General features: G+C 36.8%; 1 protein-coding gene across 2 annotated transcripts in view; it reads right to left on the bottom strand.

Moving 5' to 3' along the window:
- Window positions 1–453: 453 nt before the first annotated feature.
- The window catches only part of LOC134288525 (breast cancer anti-estrogen resistance protein 1-like), a 276,480-nt gene continuing 250,754 nt past the window's right edge, over window positions 454–26,179 (bottom strand). Inside the window, exon 4 of one of the 2 annotated variants that reach the window (XM_062853621.1) lies at window positions 454–1,372. In XM_062853621.1, the coding sequence (XP_062709605.1) occupies window positions 1,214–1,372 (159 nt within the window). In that variant the 3' untranslated portion in view covers window positions 454–1,213. The remainder of the gene's footprint in view (window positions 1,373–26,179) is intronic. The other variant, XM_062853622.1, reaches the window with a different exon arrangement.

The raw sequence follows: 26,179 nt of genomic DNA on the forward strand, positions 1-26,179 counted from the left end.
TCGGTGGGACCGACCGTAGTGGAGAAAAGTGGCAAAACGTTTGTTTAGTAATGATAATAGACTCATGTCGTGACAGGATCTTGTTCCATTGTGTAACAGTGTTTTTGCTTGGTACTGGAATTACATATTTCAGCTGAAGTTTTCAAATAAATGACAAAACAGATTTTTTTCGACAACTTCTGAATTTATTTTTACCAAGATGTTAAGTCGGATTGACAGAGTAGTGGATCCATATTTTTGAAACTAGAGCATTTTATCTTGAAGACTTATTCATAGGAATAGAAAATGAAACAGTAAACAGAAAATAGAAGATAAAAAAGTAGACATAAAAAAAAAACATTTAAAAAATTGAACAAACAAAATTTAAACAGACAAGCAAAGACAGAAGATAGAAGACTTAAAGAATAAGACAGTAAATAATCTATAACTATAAAACCACAATAGAAAATCGAAAAAAACAATAGTGGACAGAAGATAGAGTATGATAAGTATCAAACAAAAGACAAACAATTAAAAAAAAAGAAACAAGAACAAAAAATAGAAAAATAAAATTAAAAAACGAAAAAAAGATACAAATTTGACGACAGTTATCGCAAGGCCTGACAGAAATGCTATATTGTTACTTTCTTATGAAAATGTCAACAATACTGGGCAACTTCTTAGATTTCTTTGAAATTAAATCTTCGCCTGAATAATTTATCGAACACAATGCCAGTACTTCGTCATAAGAACGTTACAGCTCGAACGAAGCCCGGTGACGTCCCACAATTTCCCAGGGCGCCCATCAAATCCAGCGAACGAGCGCTCGCAGTAACAAACCACAACCGGGAGTAATTACATTCACAACTTTTGGATACTGCTGCACAGCACCGAATCGGTAGGAAAGGAACTTTAAAGCTTTCGACGACGACAGCGAATACCAGTAATATCACTGACTGCTGAAGTGAAGCTGCCTGCTTTTTCAGTTGGGGAAAGTTTTCCGCCAGTAATGCACGCCACCGAGAAGTCATTAGCCCACGGTAAATTGCTTTTTCCGGAAAATTTTGCATATTTTATGAAATCAACACCCCTGGGCGGGCCGCTGTCGTCGTCGTTGTCGACTGTCCCTCAAATGGGGGTGGTGATGGCCTCTTACGATTCGGTTGGGGAGGGAGTTTAAGAAACTATGGATCCAAAAGAAGCTTTATTTACTTGCTAGATTAGTTCTTTCATGCTACTTTTGAGGGAGGAATGGCGATGAGGGCGGTTTTAATAAACGGTCAATCACGGTGGATTTCCTCGAGAAAGTTTGGACATTAATGGCAGATTTGAGCAGGATTTCTTTACTGTTACCTGTAGTATAAACAGTTAACTTGTTGATGATTTGAATTACCTGTAAAGGAATAGAAAGAAACGAGGTTAGTCCAAGTGATAAACAAAAATGTGAAAACAATTCATTACTAATGTAAAGACGCAAAAAACGACACAGCGCAGAATATACGGTGTGAACAATTCTGATACTGACTGAGTTTGATTTGATTGGATTTGGATTGGATTTGGATTGGATTTGGATTGGATTTGGATTGGATTTGGATTGGATTTGGATTGGATTTGGATTGGATTTGGATTTGGATTGGATTTGGATTTGGATTGGATTTGGATTGGATTTGGATTGGATTTGGATTGGATTTGGATTGGATTTGGATTGGATTTGGATTGGATTTGGATTGGATTTGGATTGGATTTGGATTGGATTTGAATTGGATTTGGATTGGATTTGGATTGGATTTGGATTGGATTTGGATTGGATTTGGATTGGATTTGGATTGGATTTGGATTGGATTTGGATTGGATTTGGATTGGATTTGGATTGGATTTGGATTGGATTTGGATTGGATTTGGATTGGATTTGGATTGGATTTGGATTGGATTTGGATTGGATTTGGATTGGATTTGGATTGGATTTGGATTGAATTTGGATCGGATTTGGATTGCATTTGGATTGGACTTGGATTGGATTTGGATTGAATTTGGATTGGATTTGGATTGGATTGGATTTGAATTGGATTTGGATTGGATTTGGATTGGATTTGGATTGGATTCGGATTGGATTTGGATTGGATTTGGATTGGATTTGGATTGGATTTGGATTGGATTTGGATTGGATTTAGATTTGATTTGGATTGGATTTGGATTGGATTTGGATTGGATTTGGATTGGATTTGGATTGGATTTGGATTGGATTTGGATTGGATTTGGATTGGATTTGGATTGGATTTGGATTGGATTTGGATTGGATTTGGATTGGATTTGGATTGGATTTGGATTGGATTTGGATTGGATTTGGATTTGGATTGGATTTGGATTGGATTTGTCTTCTCTGTATTCTCTGTCTTCTCTGTCTTCTCTGTCTTCTATGTCTTCTCTGTCTACTCTGTCTGCTCTGTCTTCTCTGTCATCTCTGTCTTCTCTGTCTTCTCTGTCTTCTCTGTCTTCTCTGTCTTCTCTGTCTTCTCTGTCTTCTCTGTCTTCTCTGTCTTCTCTGTCTTCTCTGTCTTCTCTGTCTTCTCTGTCTTCTCTGTCTTCTCTGTCTTCTCTGTCTTCTCTGTCTTCTCTGTCTTCTCTGTCTTCTCTGTCTTCTCTGTCGTCTCTGTCTTCTCTGATTCCTCTGTCTTCTTTGTCTTCTCTGTCTTCTCTGTCTTCTCTGTCTTCTCTGTCTTATCTGTCTTTTCTGTCTTCTCTGTCTTCTCTGTCTTCTTTGTCTTCTCTGTCTTCTCTGTCTTTTCTGTCTTCTCTGTCTTCTCTGTCTTCTCTGTCTTCTCTGTCTTCTCTGTTTTATCCTATCTTATTCTCTGTCGTTTATGTCTTCTCTGTCTTCTCTGTCTTCTCTGTCTTCTCTGTCTTCTCTGTCTTCTCTGTCTTCTCTGTTTTATCCTATCTTATTCTCTGTCGTTTATGTCTTCTCTGTCTTCTCTGTTTCTCTGTCTTCTCTGTTTTTTCGTCTTGTCAGTCTTCTCTGTTTGTCTGTTTGTGTCTTTCTTCTCTCTTTTCGTTATCTTCTGTATAATCTCTGTGCTCTCTTCTCTCTTCTCTCTTCTCTCCACCCTGTGTGCCCTATTTTATAGTATGAAACAGTCTTCTTAAAGCAAAAACTGAGCAAATATTTACCTCCAACGATCAACGATCAAAACGATCAAATCTGACTATACATGTCAATGGTTGCTACTCCGTGATTGATCTGAGCTGGTTCCAATTGCACTGAGATCCAAATGAATAAGGACTGGGACACTCCACTTATTCTCAAAGTGCAATTTAAGCAGCTCATACATTTTGGATCAATAACGGCGCCGGCCATGTCCTTATAGTCAGTTGGGAAGGGAAAGGAATGTTAGAGTGTGCTGGTTGGTGCTACTAAAGACCGAGATCACCTCTGCATCCCCACAATCAGCACGGGGGTATTTGTTAGATGGAAAGGATGGGAGATCTGGGAGTCACCGTTGGGTCAGTGATGCGATCCATGGATTGGGGGTTATTTATAGTGTTCGTAAGGTGATACATTGTGTGGTGAATAAGGTGAATAAGGTCAAGCGGCACAGCACGCTTTGGTTGCATAACATCTCTCCCTCTCTCTTCTTGGCGTAACGTCCTCATTGGAACAAAGCCTGCTTCTCAGCTTAGTGTTCTATGAGCACTTCCACAGTTATTAACTGAGAGCTTCCTCTGCCAATGACCATTTTGCATGCGTATATCGTGTGGCAGGCACGAAGATACTCTATGCCCAAGGAAGTCAAGGAAATTTCCTTTACGAAAAGATCCTGGACCGACCGGGAATCGAACCCGTCACCCTCAGCATGGTCATGCTGAATACCCGTGCGTTTACCGCCTCGGCTATATGGGCCCTATAGGTTGCATAACATGTAGGCGTTATATACACTGTGCTGTGAGTGGAAGATGGAAGGGAGGGAAACGACTTTTTTCCAATTCGTTTCTGGTTCTAGCGATGGCTATGAACATATGTATGTATATACATGAGTTGTATATGTAGAGAAGAGAGAGAGAGAGAAAGAGGATAGAAAGATACAAAGTAGGATGAAAGGGACGGGCCAGGGATTGAACCCATGACCTTCTGCATATGAATCAGAAGCGGTAGCCACTAGACCACCAAGCCCGTCGTGAGCAAATATTTATCTCCAAACTGAAAAACCTATCACGTAATCCTCCATCCAATTCCCACATCATCCAGGAAAAAAAACATTTTCCCACCCATCGAACAAACCCGGAAAAATTTCCATTTAACAGTCTGTCATAATGAGAGCCCGTAAAATTAGATTAAATCGCGACTGACATCCACCATCATCATCTCGCACCATCAGCCTCAATAATGGTTGGCTACTGGTGGAATATTGCAAAATAAGCGACCCCGCAGGCGACCATTAACCGTTGTTGTTAAGGTCGGGGCAAAGTTCTACTGGTGGTTGCTGTTTTCCCCTGCGAAAAAAAATGGGCCGCTTTTTCCTATTTTTTGGCTCTTTTATTTTATTTGGGAGGAACTGTCCAGTCGGGATATAATCCGATTGGGGATGTTTTTTTTTCGGGCGATTTAAATAACGATCAGGCTCTGTTGGGCGGCAGAACATTTACTAGCTTGTTTTTATGACAGTGGATGGATCTTTTCACAGTTGACAGAATGACAAAATAATGGGTCCTGGATCCGGAAAAGCGGATTTTTTCTGGTGTACTTGTTCGCGAGTAGACTTTTTTATAGCAATGGTTTTAACCCATTTCAATTGGATGGTTTGTACAAGTATACCCGGAGTTTTACTGATTTTTAAAGTTTATACAAAAAGCATCTTTTTCTAAGCCGCTGTGATGTTTTTAAAATATTTAAGGTAGATTAAGGTAATTCGCCATTGTTGAACGGTTAGTACTGGCATTTTTGTTTTCGTTTATTTTTCTGTGCATAACTCCACTTTAGTTGAAAAATATCCAGTGAACGTTTAGATTCATTCATACCGTATACTTCCCATTGAATTTAAATTCCCTTAAATTATTTCAGAAATTCCTCTAAGGAAGAGAAATGTTCCAGGAATACCTTCCAGGGCTTCTTTCAAGGGATTTTTTTTTTCAGAGATTCTTGCAGAAAGCCTTCCTATTTTTTTAAACCTACCAAAAAAATCTAAAGAAATTTATCGAGAGATTCCTGTGCATATTTTTCTATAGGTCTCTCCAGAAATTTCCCCTGGAGTTCCTTCACACTTCTGTTAAAAAATCTCCCAAGGATTAATTGAGATTTTTTTCAGAGCTTGCTTTAGAAATACCTCCGCGAATTCCTTAAAAAAATCACTACGAATTCATCCACAAATTTCACAGTATTTTACAAATTCGCTCAGAGAATCTAGCAGGAAATCTTTCTGATATATTTTTAAAAGTTTCTCCAGTTATTTCTTTTAAAAATTCTCCAGAGATTCCCTCAGCAATTCATGTAGAAAATCCTACAGCGATTTCTTCATCAATAACTCCAAAGAGGCTTTCTGAGAGCAATCACTTCAGAAGGTTTTCCAGGGATTTCATAAAAAATAGGTCACATGATTTCTTCAGAAAGTGTTCCATTAGACATTTTTTATGCATTCCATAAGATTTTTTTCCATGTTTTTTTTCAGTAAATCTTCCCCTTGAGAAACTTCTCTATGGAATTTTTAAAACAATTTGAAAATTTTCCTCAGAAAGTCCTCCGGAAATTCCTCTGAATGTTCCAGAAATTTCTCGAGATATGCTTTTAGGAAATCCTCCACGGGTTGCTTCAGAAATTCCATCAGATTTTTTTTTCAATCTTAACAAAACCTTCAATAAACTTCCACAAATATTTCTTCTTGGATTCATTTAGAAAATAATCCAGGCATTCGTACAGAAATCCCTTCAGGGAATGTTTTGGAAAATTTTCCACGGATTTTTTCAGAAATTCCTTTAACGATTCCAGGGAGAAATTTCAGCAATTTTCTGCAGGAAGTCCTTCAGAAATTTCTCTGGAACTTCTAAAAATTTCTCGAGAGATCCTTTTAGGAAATCTTCTTTGGGTTGCTTCAGAAATTCCTTCTGAAATTACTCTAAAGATTACTCGGAATTTCTTCGAAAATCCTTTACAAAATCTTCCATGAATTTTCTCAATAATTTCTCTATGGATTCATTTAGAAAACACTCTAGGGGATTCTTTTGGAAACTTTCCACGGAAGCTTCCAGAAATTCTTTCAATGATCCCAGGAAGAAATTTAAAAAAATCTCAAGGGAGTCCTCAAGAAATTCCTCTGAAAATTCCAGAAATTCCTCGACAGATCCTTTTATGAAATGTCTTAAAATGTCCTCAGTAATTTCCCCATAGATTCATTTAGAAAGTACTTCAGGGACTCTTTTGGAAATTTTCTACGGATTCTTTGAGAAATTTCTTCAACGCATCCAGGGAAAAATTTCAGAAGTTTTCTCCAGGGAGCTGGAATTCCAGAAATTTCTCGAATGGTCCTTTTAGGAAATTTTGTATGGGCTGCTTCAAAAATTATTCTTAAAGACACTACACCGTCTTCAACCAGAGCTCACACTTATATGAAAAACAAAAATTTCGAAAAATGGGAAGTCTTGCCTGCTAAATCAGTTGTTTTGGACTCCCAAAATCAACGTTCAAAATTTGAGCAAAATCGATTGAGCCTAAGGGGGCGCTCTTCTAAACGATTGAAGTTTGTATGGGAAAACTTGGCCAAATGTATGCAGAAATTTTAGGTTTTCGAATTTAGTCGCTAGGTGGCGCTGTAAGTGTTCAATAATCAAACCATTTGGTATTATTGTAGGTTACTATATGCCAAAGAACTTTGTCGAAGACCGCGAAGTGATCCGACGGCTGTGAAAAAAGTTATACTATGCAAAGTTGATTCAAAAATTCATTTAGAAATTTCTCACAAGCTTACCCAGAAATTTCTCGAAGGATTCCTTTACAAAACCTTTAGAAAATCTCCTCAGTTATTGCTCAATTGATTCTTTTAGAAAATACTCCAGGTATTTGTTCAGAAATCCTTCTTGGGATGGTTTTCACGGATTCTTTTAGAAATTACTTCAGCGATTCTTTTAAAAAATCTTCCAGAAATTCTTAAAAAAAATCTAAAAACTTGCCGAGAAATTTTTATTGCAATTCCTTGAAATTCCCACAAAGTTTCCACACATTTTTTTTCAGAGATTTCTAAAGAGATTTCTCTGGGAATTCCATTATCAAAATCCTCCAGGAATTTCTCCACTAAATCTTCCAGGGATTCTTCTAGAAAATCCTCCAAGGATTCCTTTCAGATAATCTTGAACGGATTTCGTCAAAAATTTGTCCAGGGATTCTTTAAAGAGTTAGATTATTGAGATTGCTCCAGAAATTTGTCGAAGATTTCAACAAGGAAACCTTCCGTTCTATAGACTTTCTCCATGGATTTATTCTGGATTTCCCCACGGAGATTCTTTCGGAAAGTCTGGAATTTGGAACTCTTACTTCAAAGATTGCTCCTCTAATTCTTCCAGAGATTCTTTAGAAATTCTTTCAATTGATTCTCTGATTGTTTCAGAGATTATTCTAGAAATTTTTCAAATGATGTTATTTAGAAAAACTGAAATCATTCTAAAATTGCTCCAGTGGTTTCTTCAGAAAATCTTCCAGTAATTACTTGAGAAATTTTTATAAAAAATATCAAAAACAATTCTTTCAGTGATTTATTTTGAAATTTTCTGAAAAATGTTTTGCTTTACAACATTTTCCATAAATTGCCATTCCTCCAGCAATTTGTCAAAGGTTTCAACAAGAAAACCTTTTATGGGCTTCTTCCACGGGTTTGTTCAAAAATCTTTCCGGATATTCATTTGGAAAATCTTCCACGAATCTTTTCAAAATTCCTCTAGCGATATATTTAGAAAATCAGAATTTCGGAACTTCTTCTTCAATGCTTTTTTCTGAAATTCTTCCAATGATTGCTTTAGAAATTCATCTAGAAATTCTCCTAGAAATTTCTCTAACGATTCTTTTAGAAAACCTGAAATCCTTCCAATATTTCTTCATCTTCAAGAAATTCCTTCAGCGGTTCCTTCCGAACATCTTTCAATGTTTTTGTTTTTAGAAATTACCTCCTAAATTCCTGTTTAAAATCTTCCAAGGTTTCTTTGAGAAATTTCTCCGTAAATTTCTTCAGAAATAATTCCGTAGATTCTCAAAGAAATACCTTCAGAAAGTATTTCAAATATTCATTTTAAGAATTTCTGCAGAAACTCCTTGAATTCCTTCTGAAAATCATCTTGGAATTCATTCAGAAAATCCTTCAGGAATTCCTTCGGATTTTTGTTTTCCAGGGATTCTTGTAGAGATTCGTCCACGGATTGTTTTGGAAATTTTTAAAGTGATTTCTTAGGAAAATCTTTCACGGATTCATTAGGAATTCGTTCAGGTATTAATGCTTCACGAACTTTTCCAAGGGCTCCTTCAAGAGTTTCTCCAGGGATTCTAAAGGGTGATACGGTCAAAATTTGGTCTCACATTTTTTTTCATCACTTTAGACTGCGTACACCAAAACAGCTGATTTTTGGACCAGTAATGCTACATTATATGTAGCTTATACCATAAAATTTTCATCAAAATCAATTGAGTATTGGTTGATATATAGATAAAACCATCGACCTACCTTTTTAAAATTTTGTACAAAGGCGCTCCATAGTAAATTTTCGGAAATTTAAGGTCAGTAAAGCATAATTTTGATTATAGAACTACCAATACTGCTCCGATTTTTATCAAAATTTTACAGTATAGTACTATTATGAAAATATGTTCTTAGTAAAGTTTTGAGCCATTTTGTGTGAATACTTTCAAAGTTGTAACAGTTTGAATATGAAAAAAAACTGACCGGGTGCCACTTAAGCAAATATAACTTTGTAACGGCTGGATCAAATTGAATGAAATTTTTACACAACATTTTGATATGCATACTTCACATACAGAAAAATTTTCATTGAAATCGGTTAAGTATCTCTGGCTCTATAAATAAAACAGTAAAAATGTGTGAATCCTCTTTGCACAAAATTTTAAAATTGCAGATCTGAGGGTTCAACAATATCTCCGCAAATACTAGACCGATTTTGATGAAAATTTTATGGTACAAGCTACATATAATGTACCATTACTGATCCAAAAATCAGCTGTTTTGGTGTACGCAATCTAAAGTTATGAAAAAAATTGTGTGATCAAAATTTGACTTGACATGACAAAATTTGATAAAATTTGACCACCTAAACAAATATAACTTTGTAACGGCTGGATCAAATTGAATGAAATTTTTACACAACATTTTGATATGTATACTTTACATACAGAAAAATTTTCATTGAAATTGGTTCAGTATTTCTGGCTCTATAAATAAAAGAGTAAAAATGTGTTCTTATTTTTTAATACTCTTTGTACAAAATTTTAAAATTGCATTTTTCAGGATTCACAATATCTCCGCAAATACTAAACCGATTTTGATGAAAATTTTATGGTATAAGCTACATATAATGTACCATTACTGGTCCAAAAATAAGCTGTATTGGTGTACGCAGTCTCAAGTTATGAAGCAAATTGTGTGACCAAATTTTGACCGTATCACCCTTTATTGGAAGTTTTTGAAAAAATGTCTCCAGGATTCAGGGATTCTTAAAGCATGATTTCTTTAGAAGATGCCATGAAGAATACCTCCAGAGATTCCTTCAGAAATTCGTACAGAGATTCAACAATGTCTCCGGGTATTCCTTTATGTTTTTCTCAAAAATACCTTCAGAATTTTCGTCCAGACATTTCCCCAGACATATTCCCCAGGAACTACGGAGGTTTATCCACTTGTTTCTTCTGATATTCATCCAGGGGAGCTTTGGAAACGCGTACACGGATTACACCAGAAGTTCTTTCAGAAAATCGTCCTGAATTTTTTGAAGGGATTTATCCAGGCGGAATCTTTTCTACTTTTAGAAACTCCAAAAAGTGTCTCCAGGTATTCTTCCAAGACTCTCTTCAGACAATTCTTTTCAGATTTCTTCACGAATATCACAATCTTTCAAAAATTCCTCCAGAGGATCTTTTTAGAATTCCTTCAGAGCTTTCTAGAGGAATTCGATAGAAATTCCTTTGGGAATTCGTTTAGAAATTTCTTTAAGAATCTATTTAGAAATATTGAAACCAAATAAATCTTCCAAGTCTTCCTTGATTTTTTTTCCAGAGATTCCATAGGAGGTTCTTTCTTATCTTTTCCTTCTTCAAGAACTCGTTCAACAATTTCTCCAGGGATTCTATTGGAAGTTTATGAAGCCATGTCTCCAGATTTTTTTTTCATGGATTCATGATTTCTTCCAGGATAGGATTCCAGGAAGAATACCACCAGAAATTCCTACAGAAATTCGTACGGAGATTCAAGGATGCCTCCGGAAATTGCTCTATGTTTTTCTCAGAAATACCTCCAGGATTTTTCCCATGGATTCTTCCAGAAATTCGTTCAGACATTTCTCCAGAAATATTTCCCCGGAATTTATACGGAGGTTTATCCATTTTTTTCTCCTGATATTCATCCAGGGATTCCTCCAGAAAATCGTTCAGGGCTTCTTAAGGGATTTTTCCAGGAATTCATCTTTACTTTTAGGGTTTCCACTTGAGGTTTCCCAAGAGGTGTCTTCAGGTGTTCCTCCTAGATGCTCTTCAGAAAATCCTTTTCTGATTTCTTCAGGAATATCACAAGAGATTCAAGAGATTATTTTAATAATTCTTACTTCTAGAGGAAATTTAGAAATTCCTTTGGGAATACATTTAGAAATTTCTTCCGAAATCTATTTGGAAATACTCCAGGGATTCTCTCAGAAATTTCTTCAGGGATTCTCTCAGAAATTTCTCTAGGGATTCTTTATGAAATATCTGCAGAGACTTATAAATGTCACTTATGATAAGAAAAATGTGAAGTAAATTTGGTTTGATTGAAGCATATTTATTTCGGTCGAATGAGCATGTACCTAGACAACTTGTTGAAGACTTAAATTGTCTGTTTCAGGCTTTCCAAATGTACATCCTTCTCACAACAGCCCGCGCAAGGCTGAATCGACACTCTCTTATGTGTGCAGACCATCTCTCGTTACCGTGTGCAACACCATCAGTGAGAAATGTATCGCCAACAGCACGCACACGCATGAGCGAAAGATGTATTGAAACAGCCGCTGCTTCGGCTGCTCGCCTGACAGGTGCATACTCGAGTCGTATCGAGCCGAGTGGGAAACGTCGTGAGTATTGTTGGCCGCATGGCGATGACAATCTTCGGCTAACCATGCCGGCTGTCGCGTAAAGGGTGTCATAGGCTGTCACGGGAGCACATGGCTTAACGCTAAAAGTTATTCACAAAATATGTGCCCAATAAATATTTTTTTGCAAACATGATATGCCTTTCACAAGATGCCCCAGGGGCAGTGAATCAAAATTCAACCATCGCGCAACAATAATGACAATGTCACAACCTGTATTTGTTGCGACAATCCACCCAATGCAACATAAGATTGTCCCAACTTGAAAATAATAGGATTAACATCGTACACCATGAGTTTAGAGATTTTTCAGCCTTGCATTGCGATTTTCGAACGGTAACTTCGAGTAGGTAAACACTGCAACTCTGCTGAAGATCCATCATCAAACAGTTTCGACTTTGGGTTGGTAATAATTGATTATTCACGAGTTGAAAAGTATGCAACAAAATCAGCTTCCGTTTTGTCTGCAACAAAAATTTTCGAGATCATGTCATTATCTGTTACCAGTAGGGATAAAGAGTAATCGTCACGCCTTCTTTGTTGCTTGTTTTGTGCTTCTTTTGTCTGACAATTCTCTTCACTGCCCAGGGGCGAAAAGAAGTTTGTGCCAGCGTTTGTCAAAATTGTAATCTGGCTAAAATATACCACTGATGTGAGATTCTACTCTCTTTTATATTGAAAACATAGCAGTGCATTTCACATGCCAATAAAAAATAATGCTATGCAAAATACTCTACTAGAATAAGACTTACAGGTACATATTCTCTATTTGAAAAAAATACATAATACATGAAACGCGTCAATAATTTTGAGCGTGGGATATACCACGATACTCGACACGTTCAACAGAAGTAAAATGCTCGGACCGAGCGCAGCGATTTTCGTCACTTCGTGTCCAGCTGACAAGAGACGGTTTGGGTGAGAGCCGAGGTTGTCATCGGCAAACGAACGCACAGCGAAAGCAGACGATGTGAGCAGTTCCCGACAGTGGTGTTGTAGGTCGCATGAGTTTTATTCTGTGGGCTGTCATGAACCATGCATTCACAAGGCTGTCATGGGAATAAGAGTGTGACAGCCATCAAAATGCTATCATGATGCGGTACTTTTGGGAAGCCTGGTTATGATACAGTATGATTGGTGAGCTCGTTCCATGCTACTATAGTCTCCACAGTATCGTTTTGTACTAATCTAGTGGATTTATACAAAACATGCAAAAGCACTGCGAATTCGCATGACGTGACGTTGCCAAATTGGACAACCGTTTCCATGAGACTCCATCAAAATTCTATTCCGCTGCCTCATTTCAAATTCCAATTATCCAATTACCTGCACAAGTGCACGCAGCAGTTCACCCAAGAAAACAATGTGCAATGTGCAGTAGCATGGATGGTCGTCCGTCAGCAATCAATGGCACGAAAACATGTGTAGTGTACACAGGTTTAGGTTAGGCTTAGGTCCGTCTGTATCTGTATGTCGCCGTGCCGCACTGCCACCGTGCGGAGAAAAATCATGCCAATCCATCATTGCTCCCATAAAGGCAGGCGACAGTCTCAACCTCAACCAGTGAGTAAAGCCGCTTCGCGGTTGGGTTCGATCACAGCGGGTTGCTTACTTGTGGCGCCCATAGAATACAGTGATAGACATTCGTTTAGCCGAGACCAGAAAAAGTGGCAGGAAACTTATACAAAAGATTTTATGATAAAACTTTTTTATCGTAGTGATAGTATATCTAGTACTGTTTTATAAAAAGATACATCACACTTACATATACACTGAAACAAAAACGAGGGTAAAAACCCTTCAAATGTCATTTTTTGCCTAGACATTCGTTTAGCCGAGGTAAATGAAAAATTGGGTTTCAATAGATTTTTTGCAATTTTGTGAGTATATTTCGAGGATATACTCCAAGGCATTTAGTTTATAACATGTTAGCAAGATAATTGACCTTAAAAGTTTATTTATTTGTGAAATTCAGAGAAATATTAAAAAAAATGTTCCGATAAGGAGAAGCGACGATAAACAAATTTATTTAAGAAAAATGATTTCTGTAAACACTCAAACGTAAGCTAGATTAGCAGTTTTGAAAATATGGCACAGAATAATTGTTATATATGTTCAAATTATTGCATAAAATGTCATGAAAAAATTAAGTATACTGGTTTTTGGTTGGTTAAACTTTAAAATGGGATTGATAAAAGTTAAAATAAATAGTTCTGCTTTGAAATAAAGACGTGTTCTAATGCCTGTGGAGTATACCTGTTTGATACTCATTTAGTAATATGAGTTAGAAGACTGCTAAGTGAAAGAACTGCAAGAAGTGTCAGAATTGTTGTACCCTGTTTATTTAAAAGCAGATGCTTATACAAAAATCCAAGATATGGTCAAACAATTGGCTTTTTTCATTCAATCTGAAGAAATATATTATAAATGAGTCTTAGTTGTGAATCACATTCATTTTTAACATGATTTATTTGAAAAGAATGTCCAAATTATGAAACAAGTAGTTCATGCTAGAAATTTGAATATTTTCGATGCCATTTCTCGAAATATGAGCCGTCCAGTGTATGTTATTTCAGCCAGAACCCAGTCTAGAAGATATTGGGAGCTATTAGAAGACGTAATAGTAGTAAACGCTGTGATTTATGCAAGTGAAACCATAATATTTCATCGAAACAATACATAAATACGTGATTTTTTGATGGCTTGCGTTCTTTTTTTCTGTTAAAAACATAGTTTTTCGTAATTTTTTAACCTACTTCGGTCATGAAACTTTCATTAGATTCTTTTGAAACACTTCCGATAAAAATATCTACATAAAATCTCAATTTGAAAACATTTGCAATATTATGACATATTTATATGAGATGCATGCAAAATTAAAATGGCAACACTTCCAAAAACGATCTAATTCATGATTTTCAAGTCGATTTATAATGCAGGACACCATACAAAATGATTTTGTTGGATATTGTTCGAAATTTGTTAGTTTTTTTATGGAATTCTAAAAATTGTACAATTCGGCTAAACGAATGTCTAGGCAAAAAATGACATTTGAAGGGTTTTTACCCTCGTTTTTGTTTCAGTGTACAGGTAAGTGTGATGTATCACATTTTTATAAAACAGTACTAGATATACTATCACTACGATAAAAAAGTTTTATCATAAAATATTTTGCATGAGTTTCCCGACACTTTTTTGAAATTTTTTTGGCCTCGGCTAAACGAATGTCTATCACTGTATGTGGTCCACATCATTCAAAACTTGCTCCACTTACAATTAACTTCATTAAAATAGCAACATAGTATCTGAATAAAGAAAAAAATCATCATAGAGATGACACTGGAAGAAAAAACATAACGAACCAATCTACTTTTTAAGCAAGAAAGCTAAATTTATTCTAAGAAAAAACAGCAATTTAAAATCTATACATGTGGTTCGTCTATCGGCAACACGCCATGCATAGCGAACTTATGCCGTTGCAACTACTTTCACAATTCACAGTTTGCAGTGGGCGAGCGATTGCCTGATCAATTCATTGATCCTCTCAACGTTCCCAACAACCTTTCTTTCCGTTCCTCTGCACGATTGCCTCGTCGTCGTCGTCGTCGTCATCGTCGTAAGGTACCGCTGCTGCTGTTGCAAATCCCCAATTGGCAGGGAAAATAAATCTTAATCAAATTAGAATTTTATGTCGTGTCATTTGCTCAGCAGCCAGGCCATAGAAAACCGGTCGTCAACCACCATTGCACCGAAGACCCATCGGAGGGACACATTTTACTGTGTCACCGAGTCAGACTGCGCCGCTAGTCGCCGCCAGTCAGGGGAAGTTCAACCCGTTCGCTGGTTGCGTTGTTGCAATCGGTTGATGGATTTGTTGGAGTACCGATCTAGCTCTAGATACTCGAGATCTCATATGATACCGGCATCAGTAGCAGGCTTTAGAAGTCGTAAGAAGCATGTAAGTGGTGTAAGTAGCGACTGGGAGAAGGCTTCTTCTCCAAGGTTGTGCTACTGTTGCGTGCGAACTGCCAGGGCCGGATTGAAGGGGTTCTCGACTCTCCGTGTTTTAAGAATTTTCATGAAATTAATAGTAGTTTACGCAACAAGGTGCAGAATGAAGATTTTTACAGCACAAGTCGTACATTTATCCAACGAGGCTTGCCGAGTTTGATAATCACGACGAGTGCTGTAAAAATCGAGTTCTGCACCGAGTTTCGTACAATGTTTTTTTGCAATTTCATAAATGACCACTTGATGATAGATTTTAACAAAAAAAATTCATCAAACTGCACAGATACTGATGTTCATAGCCATGTTTAAGGAAGTCTGATCATAGTAGGTTATACTGTGCAGTTGTCACAATTTTTCAAATTTGCGTCCAGAAAGCATCAAGAAGTTGATCAAAAGTGAAAACAGTGCTGAATGGTTCATTACACAACGCAAATCATGTAATGAACCATTACCGCACTATTAATTTAGTGTGGGAAAGTAGGCCTTTTCCTGGCGGATTTGCGTGAGGTAAAATAGCCTATTACGATGAGAAATTGCAAAAAAGTCTTTTTTGCAATTTCACATCGTAATAGGCTGATTTACCTCACGCAAATTTGTCAGGAAAAGGCCTACTTTCCCACACCACATTAGCAATGCTGTAATGGTTCATTACAGCACTGATTTGCGTTGCGTAATGAACCATTACAGCACTGTTTTCAGTTTTGATCAACTTCTTGATGCTTTCTGGATGCAGGTTTGAAAAATTGTGACAACTGCACAGTATAACCTGCTATGATCAGACTTGCTTAAACATGGCTATCAACATCAGTGTGCAGTTTGATGGGAAAGTTTTGTTAAAAACTATCCTTAAGTGGTAATTTATGAAATTGCAAAAAAAACGTTGTACGCACCTCGGTGCGGAACTCGATTTTTACAGCACTCGTCGTAATTATCCAACTCGGCAAGCCTCGTTGGATACATGTACAACTCGTGCTGTAAAAATCTTCATTCTGCACCTTGTTGCGTAAACTACTATTCCATAAGCTCGGACAATTCATCTGAGCATTTTTTTTATTTCAAGTTCTGTTAAGAACCCATCAATCCGAACCAATGCGGCCCTGCCAACCAGCTCAACTGCGATGTTCATATAGTGTTTTGCAGGCCAGCAACGCAGGTCAGTAGTGTAAGTATCTAATCTAGTTTTTTCTTCGCTTTTCACTCTCGGTTGCGTCGATAAAAGTAAGTAGGAATTAGCATAGCAACGGCACCGAGTAGTTTCTATGGAGATGACCGGCGGCCTACTTTTGCGGAGCCCACTCTTTGTGCTACGAATGAACGTCACTCTGATGCATTAACCCAGTGGTGCTCAGGCTGGTGGATACCGCGGGCCAAATTTGCAATTCGGGATCGACCTGCGGGCCGCATAAAACATCGATGCACAAAAACAACAAAAAGAACAATTCTAAAGCATATTAATTAAAAATCTGAACTGTTCAGAACTTGTGTAAGGGTCAAACTTTATAATCTATTGCCCTTTGTGGAGTTCAATTTAGATTCTAAGTTTGGTTGAGAAAAACGTTTGAGCTTCAAATTGCAATTCAAACAAACAATTTAGAAGTTGCCTCTAGAATTGCCTTGAAGCCACTTCAAGAACTTGTCAAGCAGCTTTTACAAGAATTTCTTTTGAATTGCTCCAAAAAGGTTTGTTGGATTTTCTCCTGAAAGCTCCAGAAGGTTTTCGAGAAATTTCTTGAAGTTTCTTTTATTTTTTTAGAATTTTCTTGGAACACCTCAGAATTTCTCCTAGAATAGCTTCCGGATTTTTCCGAAAATTTTCCAGGAGTTGCTTGAAGATTTTAGTAATTTTTTTCCATAAGCCTCTTCTAAAGTTGATGAAATACTTCATCATTAAATTTCTTCAAAAACTAGATTTTTAACAATTGTTTCCGGAAGTTTCTTCAACATTATCTTCTAAATTTGTTGCATAAGTTGCTTCAAATTTATTGTTCAAATTTTATCCCAGGTGTTAGGGCCGTTTCTTTCCCGGGAGTGATGGAAACCTCTCGACAGCAGCTTGATAGTTCAGCAGCTTCAAGACTGTAATTTTATTATGGTATTTGATTGTATAGTTATAATAATTGCATATCACTTACATATAAGTTTCGCGGCTATCTCTCCGAGATACGAATCGCCTAACATCGTTTAGCACTATTTATGCATAATGAAACTGTTTAATAAAAGAATAGCTTGGAATTCAATAGTTATACTTAAACTAAGGATCTTTCTAATGGCTGCTCAGTTACCGATTTCCCCTTTTAATCCCTTTATACGTCAATTATATAAAAGTACGTAATGGAGAAGGCTGGAGTCACTAAAAGCAAGAGGAAATCCCTTTGGTATTTCCAAATTTGGTATTTCCAACATACCCCACCCCCCCCAACGTGGGACGCAACTTCTTGGGGGAAATGCAACCTTCTGACAGCAGCTCACTATTTCTGCAGCTTCAAAACTACAAGATATTCAATGTTTATTTAAAGAATTTACAATCAAATTAATACAACTTACATTATAGTAACATTCTTAGGAATCCCCCAAGATGCGACTCTTCTAACTTGAACTCGTATGAGGTATCATAGGAGTATACCGACTATTTAATTATTACAATAACCAACTGAATGACTATCGAAAACAAACTTGGGATCTGTCTAGCCAGATGCGATGAAAGTGAGAGAATACAACAGATGTTATTCGGTACGCAATGTGGAATTCGGGACTCACTAACCACTGCACTGGAAGAAATCGCTCCACTATTTCCAACACCAGGCGTTCTAGGCATCTTTTGTGTCTTGATGCAGTTGCGTCTGGAATCTTGTTTGTAATTACTCCTGAAAATTCTCTTTTTTGTTGCTCGAGGAATTTATTCTAAAGTTGTTTAAGAAATTTCTGTTAGAGTGGCACCAGAACATTTTTCTAGGAGATGCTCCTATAATTTCCATGCAGTATCGCCACAACTTTCTCATTGAGATTCTTCAGGTTTATTTTCTCCAGGATTATTTGAGTTTCTCCATATATTTCGCTTAGAGTTGCTTAAAATTTACCTCCAATAATGTTTTCTGGCGTTTCTCCAAAAAATGTATCCAAACGTTTCTCCAAAAGGGCACAGGGGACGCTTTATGAATCTTGCCTGAGATTTTTTTCTTCTTTAAGTTCGTTCAGGAGTTTCGCTTGGACAATTCAAATTGGATTCGTAAGTTTTGTTTCGAAAAATGTGTGAGTCTTATAATAGAAATTTAAACAGTGAAAACCAACCAAGTTGAGATTTGTTAAATGTGAAATATTTGCTCAGCGTTGCATTGACTGCGCTTAAAAACTACAACTAATTTTTAAATGATTCAAGATTACATTTTAAACAAACTTTCATTTGATTCGTACCACTTATAAATAACTATAAGCTGGCTTCGTGACTTAGCTGAAATGCCGAAATATTTCGGAGTTGCGATTTCGAATCTTACCAGAACGGATTGTTCTTTTTGTTTATTTATCATTTAATTTGTGTTCAACACTGTGAAAATTGATCAGCATTTTTTTTTGATTTCTTAATAAATTTAACGAGATATTTCATATAATCGTTAAAAAAATTCGATTCGTCTTAAAGTACTCCGCGGGCCGCATCTTATGGCTTGAAGGGCCGCATGCGGCCCGCGGGCCGCAGGATGAGCACCACTGCATTAACCAGTAAATAATCAACCGCAAAAACTGATGAGTTTTCTGTGATAGGTTTTTGTTCACCTTTTGTCAGCGATAATGTAGGAAAAGTACTTGCCTCAGCGACTTAGAGAACAATTTATAGTTGAGTACATAATCCGAAAGGAAAGGTATCGATTGAGGGAATCTGGCAGTGATATGTTTTCGGCGTAGCAGTCTCTTAACAAATTAAAAACCAATTTGTTTCTATGTCCGACGTTTCGATATATATAACACCTTTTTCAAGGATTCTATAATTCATACAAATATAAACATTAATTTTATGTGGTCAAGGAGATTTTACAAAACATACAGAAACTTTAGCTTCTTTGTCATGTGGCTCTAGCTGTTTAGCAGTAGTCATGAAACATACAAACATTCGAATTATGTCACGCATAAATCGACCTTTTTCAACCCCTCCTCCCCTATGTCACACTTTTTGTATGGGACCTCATTATTTTTGTATGGGTCGTCACGTTCTGTAAACCACCCCCACTCCTCTAAAAGCGTTATGTTGTGCATGACCCCTAATTTAAACACGTATTATAATAATATCTTTTTCGTCGCAAAAATAGTTTGGCCCACAGTCGTTTTGGTCTTATTTTACTAGTTAATGTTGTATGCAAGTTAACTATCAAGTTTATTCCATTTTTATTTAGGGTAGGTAATCAAAATTTGAACCAAATTGCAGCTTTCTGAAGCAGTGCAAATTTTAGGTGATTTTTTTTCTCCCACATGGAAATAATTTACTACGGCAAAATCGTATGTACGTGATAGCCACGGGTATAAGCTTTCTGTTAAATGGTAAAAAGTTTGTATTTGCACCGAATGTCATTGAAATATTCGATTTTTCATCAACAATGATTTTAATCTTAATTTGAACTACTGGCGGCAGCAGCTCGAGCAACTAAAAAAACAGCCAATGCCATGCTAAACATTTTAAAACCACATGAATCTGCCAATTCTTATACCTATTTTTCATTAGGCAGCAGAATGTCAACTCAGAACGTTCGAAATTCTTTAGGAATTTGGAAACTAAATTTTGAATTTTTCATCCCCCAAGAGTAAACAAAGCAACCACTAGCGTAGTCTGCAGGTCAACACTGGAAGCTCGTCCCCGTTTACTAGTTCAAATTTAGATTACAAATGGTTCAACTTAAGATAACATTCTCCAAGTAAGAATCACTTAAATTTGATAGTTTTATGACAAATAATGCGGAATATTATTCGGTTGATCGATTCTACGATAAAAAAGCTTTCATTTGTCGTATTCACTTATTGCGTGCGATGTAATGCATGAGCTGTAAGGGTGCACCGAAAATGTGCTTTCTCTAGGGGGAAATAGGTGAAATCACAGTGATTTTTTATTTGCTTATTTTCGATGGCAAAAACGCTTTTTTCAATGCTTTTTAAGTTTATGTTATCAGATTATACTACGGAAAGCTGTTTAACATCTTTTTCGGGACCATGACCAAAAAGTACGTCATTTCAATGAATTTCAAAATAGTTCAAATTACATTTTGACTAGTTCAAACTTTGATTTCTTACCCTATGTAGGGTCTGAGTGCCATAAGTAATCTCACGCTACCAAATTCATGCTATTCGAAAACAACCGATTACGGCACCGATTGATTCCGTTCTTTTTGTTTTCATGTGTGATCACTTCTAACAAAAAATACAAACATTTGAAACAAAATAAACAAGGCTTCAATCCTTTGTTTTCCGTAGGATGAAAATGGGAGCCACATACCAATACCCTAGATAGAAGATAAAGCTATAGAACGGGGACATCTCGTACCAACCGCTTAGCATAGTAGTGTAGTGTAAACGTGAAATAAATTCCCACGAGCACCTCTTCCTGGGATAGAACACAGGAATTTAACCCTTATGTCCAGCCAATTACTCGCTCTCTGAAACGAGAAAATATAGAGTAACCCCTTCCCAGGTCCACATAATAAAATTTACATGTGATTTAGTCAATATTCCAAAAGGAAGCTTCTAATAATCGCAATTCGTGCACCTACATTTGACACAAGTTGAGTATACACTGAAATAAATTTTGTTGTGGAAACTACCGATTCCATAGTAAAATTACTAACCGTACCTATGATTCTCAACCGACAACAAAATCTGTTAAGGTAACTGAAATATGCTTGGAATTACAATGCATTGTAGTAAATTCAACTAAAGGCATAGTCGTCTCAACAACAAAACATTGTTAATTTTTCCAGGACACGCATTTTACAACACAGTATGGTTAAAAATACAATGCTCATTTGTTAAATTAAGATTATTTTTGGTTATGTTAACTGCACTGCTAGTTAAGTTGACAGTGTTTTAGTGGAGTTAACTGGAAATTGTTGTCGGTTGAGAATCATAGGTACGGTTAGTAATTTTACTATGGAATCGGTAGTTTCCACAACAAAATTTATTTCAGTGTAACAGAATCATGGTGCTACTCATGCACCATATATACCCAAGTAACCAGTAAGCATTTAAAATAGCATTCCTTCAGTATTACAGGTCGGACTCGATTATCCGGGGGTTCAATTAACCGGGGGCTCGATTATCCGTGGCTCGATTATCCGGAAAAAATGGCTCGATTATCCGGGGAAAAGTTTGTTTATGCTTTGTTTACAAGATTTAAGATTATAATATGTCAAAAAATGTGATAAACATCAAATACAACACCTGAAAATTGGATTTAACCTATTTGAAAATTGTTTTTATTTTTTCATATTTTTCAGCTAAAATTTCATTTTCGAAAAACATGGTTATAATAATACCTGACGTTAAGTTTAGGCACTACAACGTCATGTATGTTAGCTTCTATGTTTAACGAACAATTTTTGATTGAAGAACATCAAAAATAAAAGAAAAGAAGCATGGCTCGATTATCCGGGTGATTCGATTATCCGGGGTGAAATAATTTTGGAGTCACCCGGATAATCGAGTCCGACCTGTATAGTAGTCTTTACGGCAACACTTTTAATGCAAATTAGCCGTATATACGCCTTAAGTGCTGCTCCACAGCAGGTTTTGGCAAAATAACGGGCTGTCTTAGTGCTACCCTTTTAGAAACGTAGTTTCAAGATGTCAAAGAAGCGTAACGCCCACGGTAACACCTCGTCATCGAACAAAACAAAACAAAAATAGATTTAGGTACGCTTGTTTCCTCTTGCTTTGTCAACGATCCCGTTTCCTCGACCATGCACATTCCATCTTGTCGTACACTTTTTTTGCTTGTTTAGTAGTAATTGGGATTTGAACTTGTGATCCCCAGATAACAGATTGAAGTTGTGCTACTGCTCCACGCTGCAGGATATGCTACAGCTGTTGCGATGGTGTGTGCTGATTTTATCACCAATATAAAGAATGATTGGAATGCGGCTTCAATTCCAAACTCCAAAATAAATTGTTTTCTAAGAGTTATTCCATTTGTATAATATTTTTCCTTCCATATTCGTTGTATATCATATTCCTCTTCCCTCTATCGATTTATAACTAAAGATCCGCCTAATGATCCACTTATTCAGTGCACTTCCGATTTAACCGTTATGTGTTCGACAAACTTTTTGCTTTTTTCTACACCGTGCTTTTTAAATGGGCGCTGGGTACCCGGGTACCCTGTCGGCCACATAAGGGTTAAGAAGGAACGGTAATTTTTGGATGGCCCAATCCAAACCAGCTACAGCAATGTTTCCTCCAATGATTTCTGATAAGGGAGAGAAAAACGAATAAGTCACTCAGATGTCCAATTTTGTCAACAAAGGTCTGTAAACCATGTAAAAGAGACGGCATGAGCTGTCAAATGCATAACATATCTCCCATACTCTTTGCTCGTAGCATTGGTAGAGCATTTAAAAAGCATTTTCAATGCTTCCGAGCAAAAACATCTCTGGCAGTCTAAATGCTAATTACAGGGGATAGACAAAATGATCGGGACAGGCAAAATTTTCACTTTTCTAAAAATGTCCAATTAGCTGTAATTTTTCGAAAAGTGCATCAAATATTCTCAATTTTTTACTGTAAGTTTTTCAACTAGTTGTGTATCAGTGGACAAAATGCAAGTCATGAAGGGTCAAAATTTCATTGCAATCGGTTCATTGAATCCGGAGATATAACAGCTCAAAGTTGGCTATCGGATAATTTTATCTTTTTCAAAAATCTTTATAGCTTCGTAAAGAATTGTCCGATCTTTTCCAAATTTTGTCCACTGATACACAACTAGTTGAAGAACTCACAGTAAAAAATTGAGAGTATTTGATGCACTTTTCGAAAAGTTACAGCTAGTTGAACATTTTTTGGAAAGTGAAAATTCTGCCTGTCCCGATCATTTTGTCTATCCCCTGTAAATGCCGAAAGCTTTCGAGCAGCACAGCTAATGTTAATTCAAGGCAGCTATGCATTCGAACTGCTTATGTAGGGCTGCAAGCAGTTCAAATGCTGAAAACGGTCTGTTCTACGGCTTACTCAAATGCTTAGTGGTTATCTGGGTACATCATGCAGCTTCTTTGTATTCCATGCACCACCATGATGTTCACAGAAACATTTAAGCACTATCTCACGCGTCATCTAAGCATTTAATTCACATTTGAATTTTATAGGCTCCATTTTGCCATATCGTACACCAAATTGTATTCCATGTATCTGATTCATGTTGACTTTAGTACAACATTAAATTCTATGCATCATTTTTGCAATTCTTGCACCTTGGATCTAACCACGCAATGTTGAGAATCACTGAGTGATGGTGGCAATCAATGCCATAAGGCACATATAACTTCTTAGTATTCCATGCACAACCATGATGTTGTAACCGTTCGCCGAATTTGCTCGAGAGGTCTACAAAACTCGGTGGATTTTGCGCCACTCTCGCGAATGAGAGACCACCGGTTCATTCTAAAGTTTGCCCGACTAATTTGATGACTCCACTCTCAAGGGCTTCTTCGAACGGCCGCTATCTTGAACTGAAACCCAAAACGCACTAATTTATACACACAAAAACGGACGAACTGAAACTATAACGGAAACTTACTCAAAAAAGACTAAATAACTGAATGAACAACAATAATCGAACAATAAAAAGTGTTTGAAATGAATTTATTTTAATAAAAGAAACAAAAGAAACAAAGAAAACTAAACAACTGAATTCGTCCAAAGTGTATTATTTTTCACAATGCTCGTCAAGTGTGTGTGTGTGTTGTGTGTGTATAATCATGGCCATGAACTCAAAACGACGTACCTGCGCAGGCTTTTTCGTTGTCGGTGCTTCGTCGTGGCCAATCGTCGATGTTGCTCTCCTTAATGTTCGCCGGATTATAGGTGCGGAGGGGTGTCGGCGACCCGGTACTCTGCCTGATCGTGCCTAAACTGCACGCAGGTAGGCCGGAAGTATCCCCTTGAGTCCGTTTAACTGCCAGTAACTGGCGGGCGAGGACGAGCACTAGGCTTAGAGCCCAAAATAAAAAGCGCCGTTTGGACGCTTTGGTCCAAACACGAAACACAAAATTAAAATAACATACACTAAAAACGAATTCAATTTAATAATTACCTTTTTGTCAACAAATTAACGCACAGGGAACAGAGTGTCTGCCCCTGGCGACAAAATCCAAAATCTAGTTCACTAACCAACGAAAATAAAGACAATTTACATTAAATTCACTTCAAACAACACTGATTTACTAAATTACAACACTACACACCTTTACAAACTGCAAAAGTGGCAGAAGGTCGCCGAAGCTCACTTCTGTTCACCAGCCGACTCAAACTGAAAGTGATGGAGTCAGTCAAAATCTCTAGTCAAGTAAATTTCCTGCTATTGAAGCAGTCGTCTATTCAATTTACAAACTATTATATACAAGTGCGCCAAATTTAAATCGCACATGGTCGTAAAACTATTTTGCGCCATCGAAAAAGTCCTATAAGATATGTAACATGAATCGTCATTAGCTTAGCCTAGACACAAACCTTACATGAAACGGATAATCTATACTAAATGGAACGGTTCAAACTCTAAGGCAAATTCAACGAATCCAATTCAATCAAGATTTTACTTGAGAAGATAAAAACGTCAAAAGCTACAAATTAACTAAAATAATCATGAAAACTAATAATTAATTATAAAAAAAAAACAAATTCTAAAAACAAAATCAAAATATTCAAAAAATATAACAATTTAATCTAATTGAATTCAAATTTTATTTAACTTAAAAGAATAAAAACGTCAAAACGTTACAATGTTCACAGAATCATCTACGCATCCATGCTTATCTCACGCACCATCTATTAACTAATTAGTGACGTCAGCACCACATTTGAATAATATGCACAATTTTGGCATTTCGTGCACCTAGCTATACAAAATATCAAGTATCACTGAATAACTGTGACGACTAATACAGCACACTAAAATCATGCACCTTGAGCAAAGCTTTCCATGCACCATCATCAGCTAGGTATCCACGCATTATGCTGATCTTATGCACTGGCCTTTAATTAATTAGAAATCTAATGCATCATACGGATATGCACCATCATTAAACTTCTTGAACCATTTCAACGTTTATTATATCATCTAGGCATCTGATGCACCATTACGGTGCGAGCATCACATAAAATACCTTTTTTTTGTATTCTATGCACCATTTTTGCAATTCGTGCAACATGTTGATAATATTTGAATAACGATGACAACTAATTCAACACACTAGCATCATGCGCCATCTTCAAAGCTTTCCATTCACCATTTTGGCATTTACTATATTATCTAGACATTTTATGCACCCTTATGATGAGGTTTAAGCTAAGTTTCCTGTTCCCAAGTAGAGCACTCAAGTAAAATTCCGCCTTTTTTTTCGCAACTATGGTCTAGTATGGGGAGATTCCTTACGGAATAATAGCACGGACTATTTTTTTCGCGAGGGAAAGTGACAGCCCCATTTGATTTGCACGGGAGGCGTTCAGTATGCAATGCACGTACATTCATTCGTAATTACCAGCGTTCATTTCGCCCCGAATCGACTACAACACTAAAATTCCCATTTTGACTAAATTCTGGTTAAAACTTAAATACTTCATACATTGCTAAGTCTGCGTACATATGCAGATAAGGTAACAATTCACTTGTTCTTACGGTGGACACACT

The sequence above is a fragment of the Aedes albopictus genome, chromosome 2 (assembly GCF_035046485.1).
Source record: "Aedes albopictus strain Foshan chromosome 2, AalbF5, whole genome shotgun sequence".
Taxonomy (NCBI): Eukaryota; Metazoa; Arthropoda; class Insecta; order Diptera; family Culicidae; genus Aedes; species Aedes albopictus.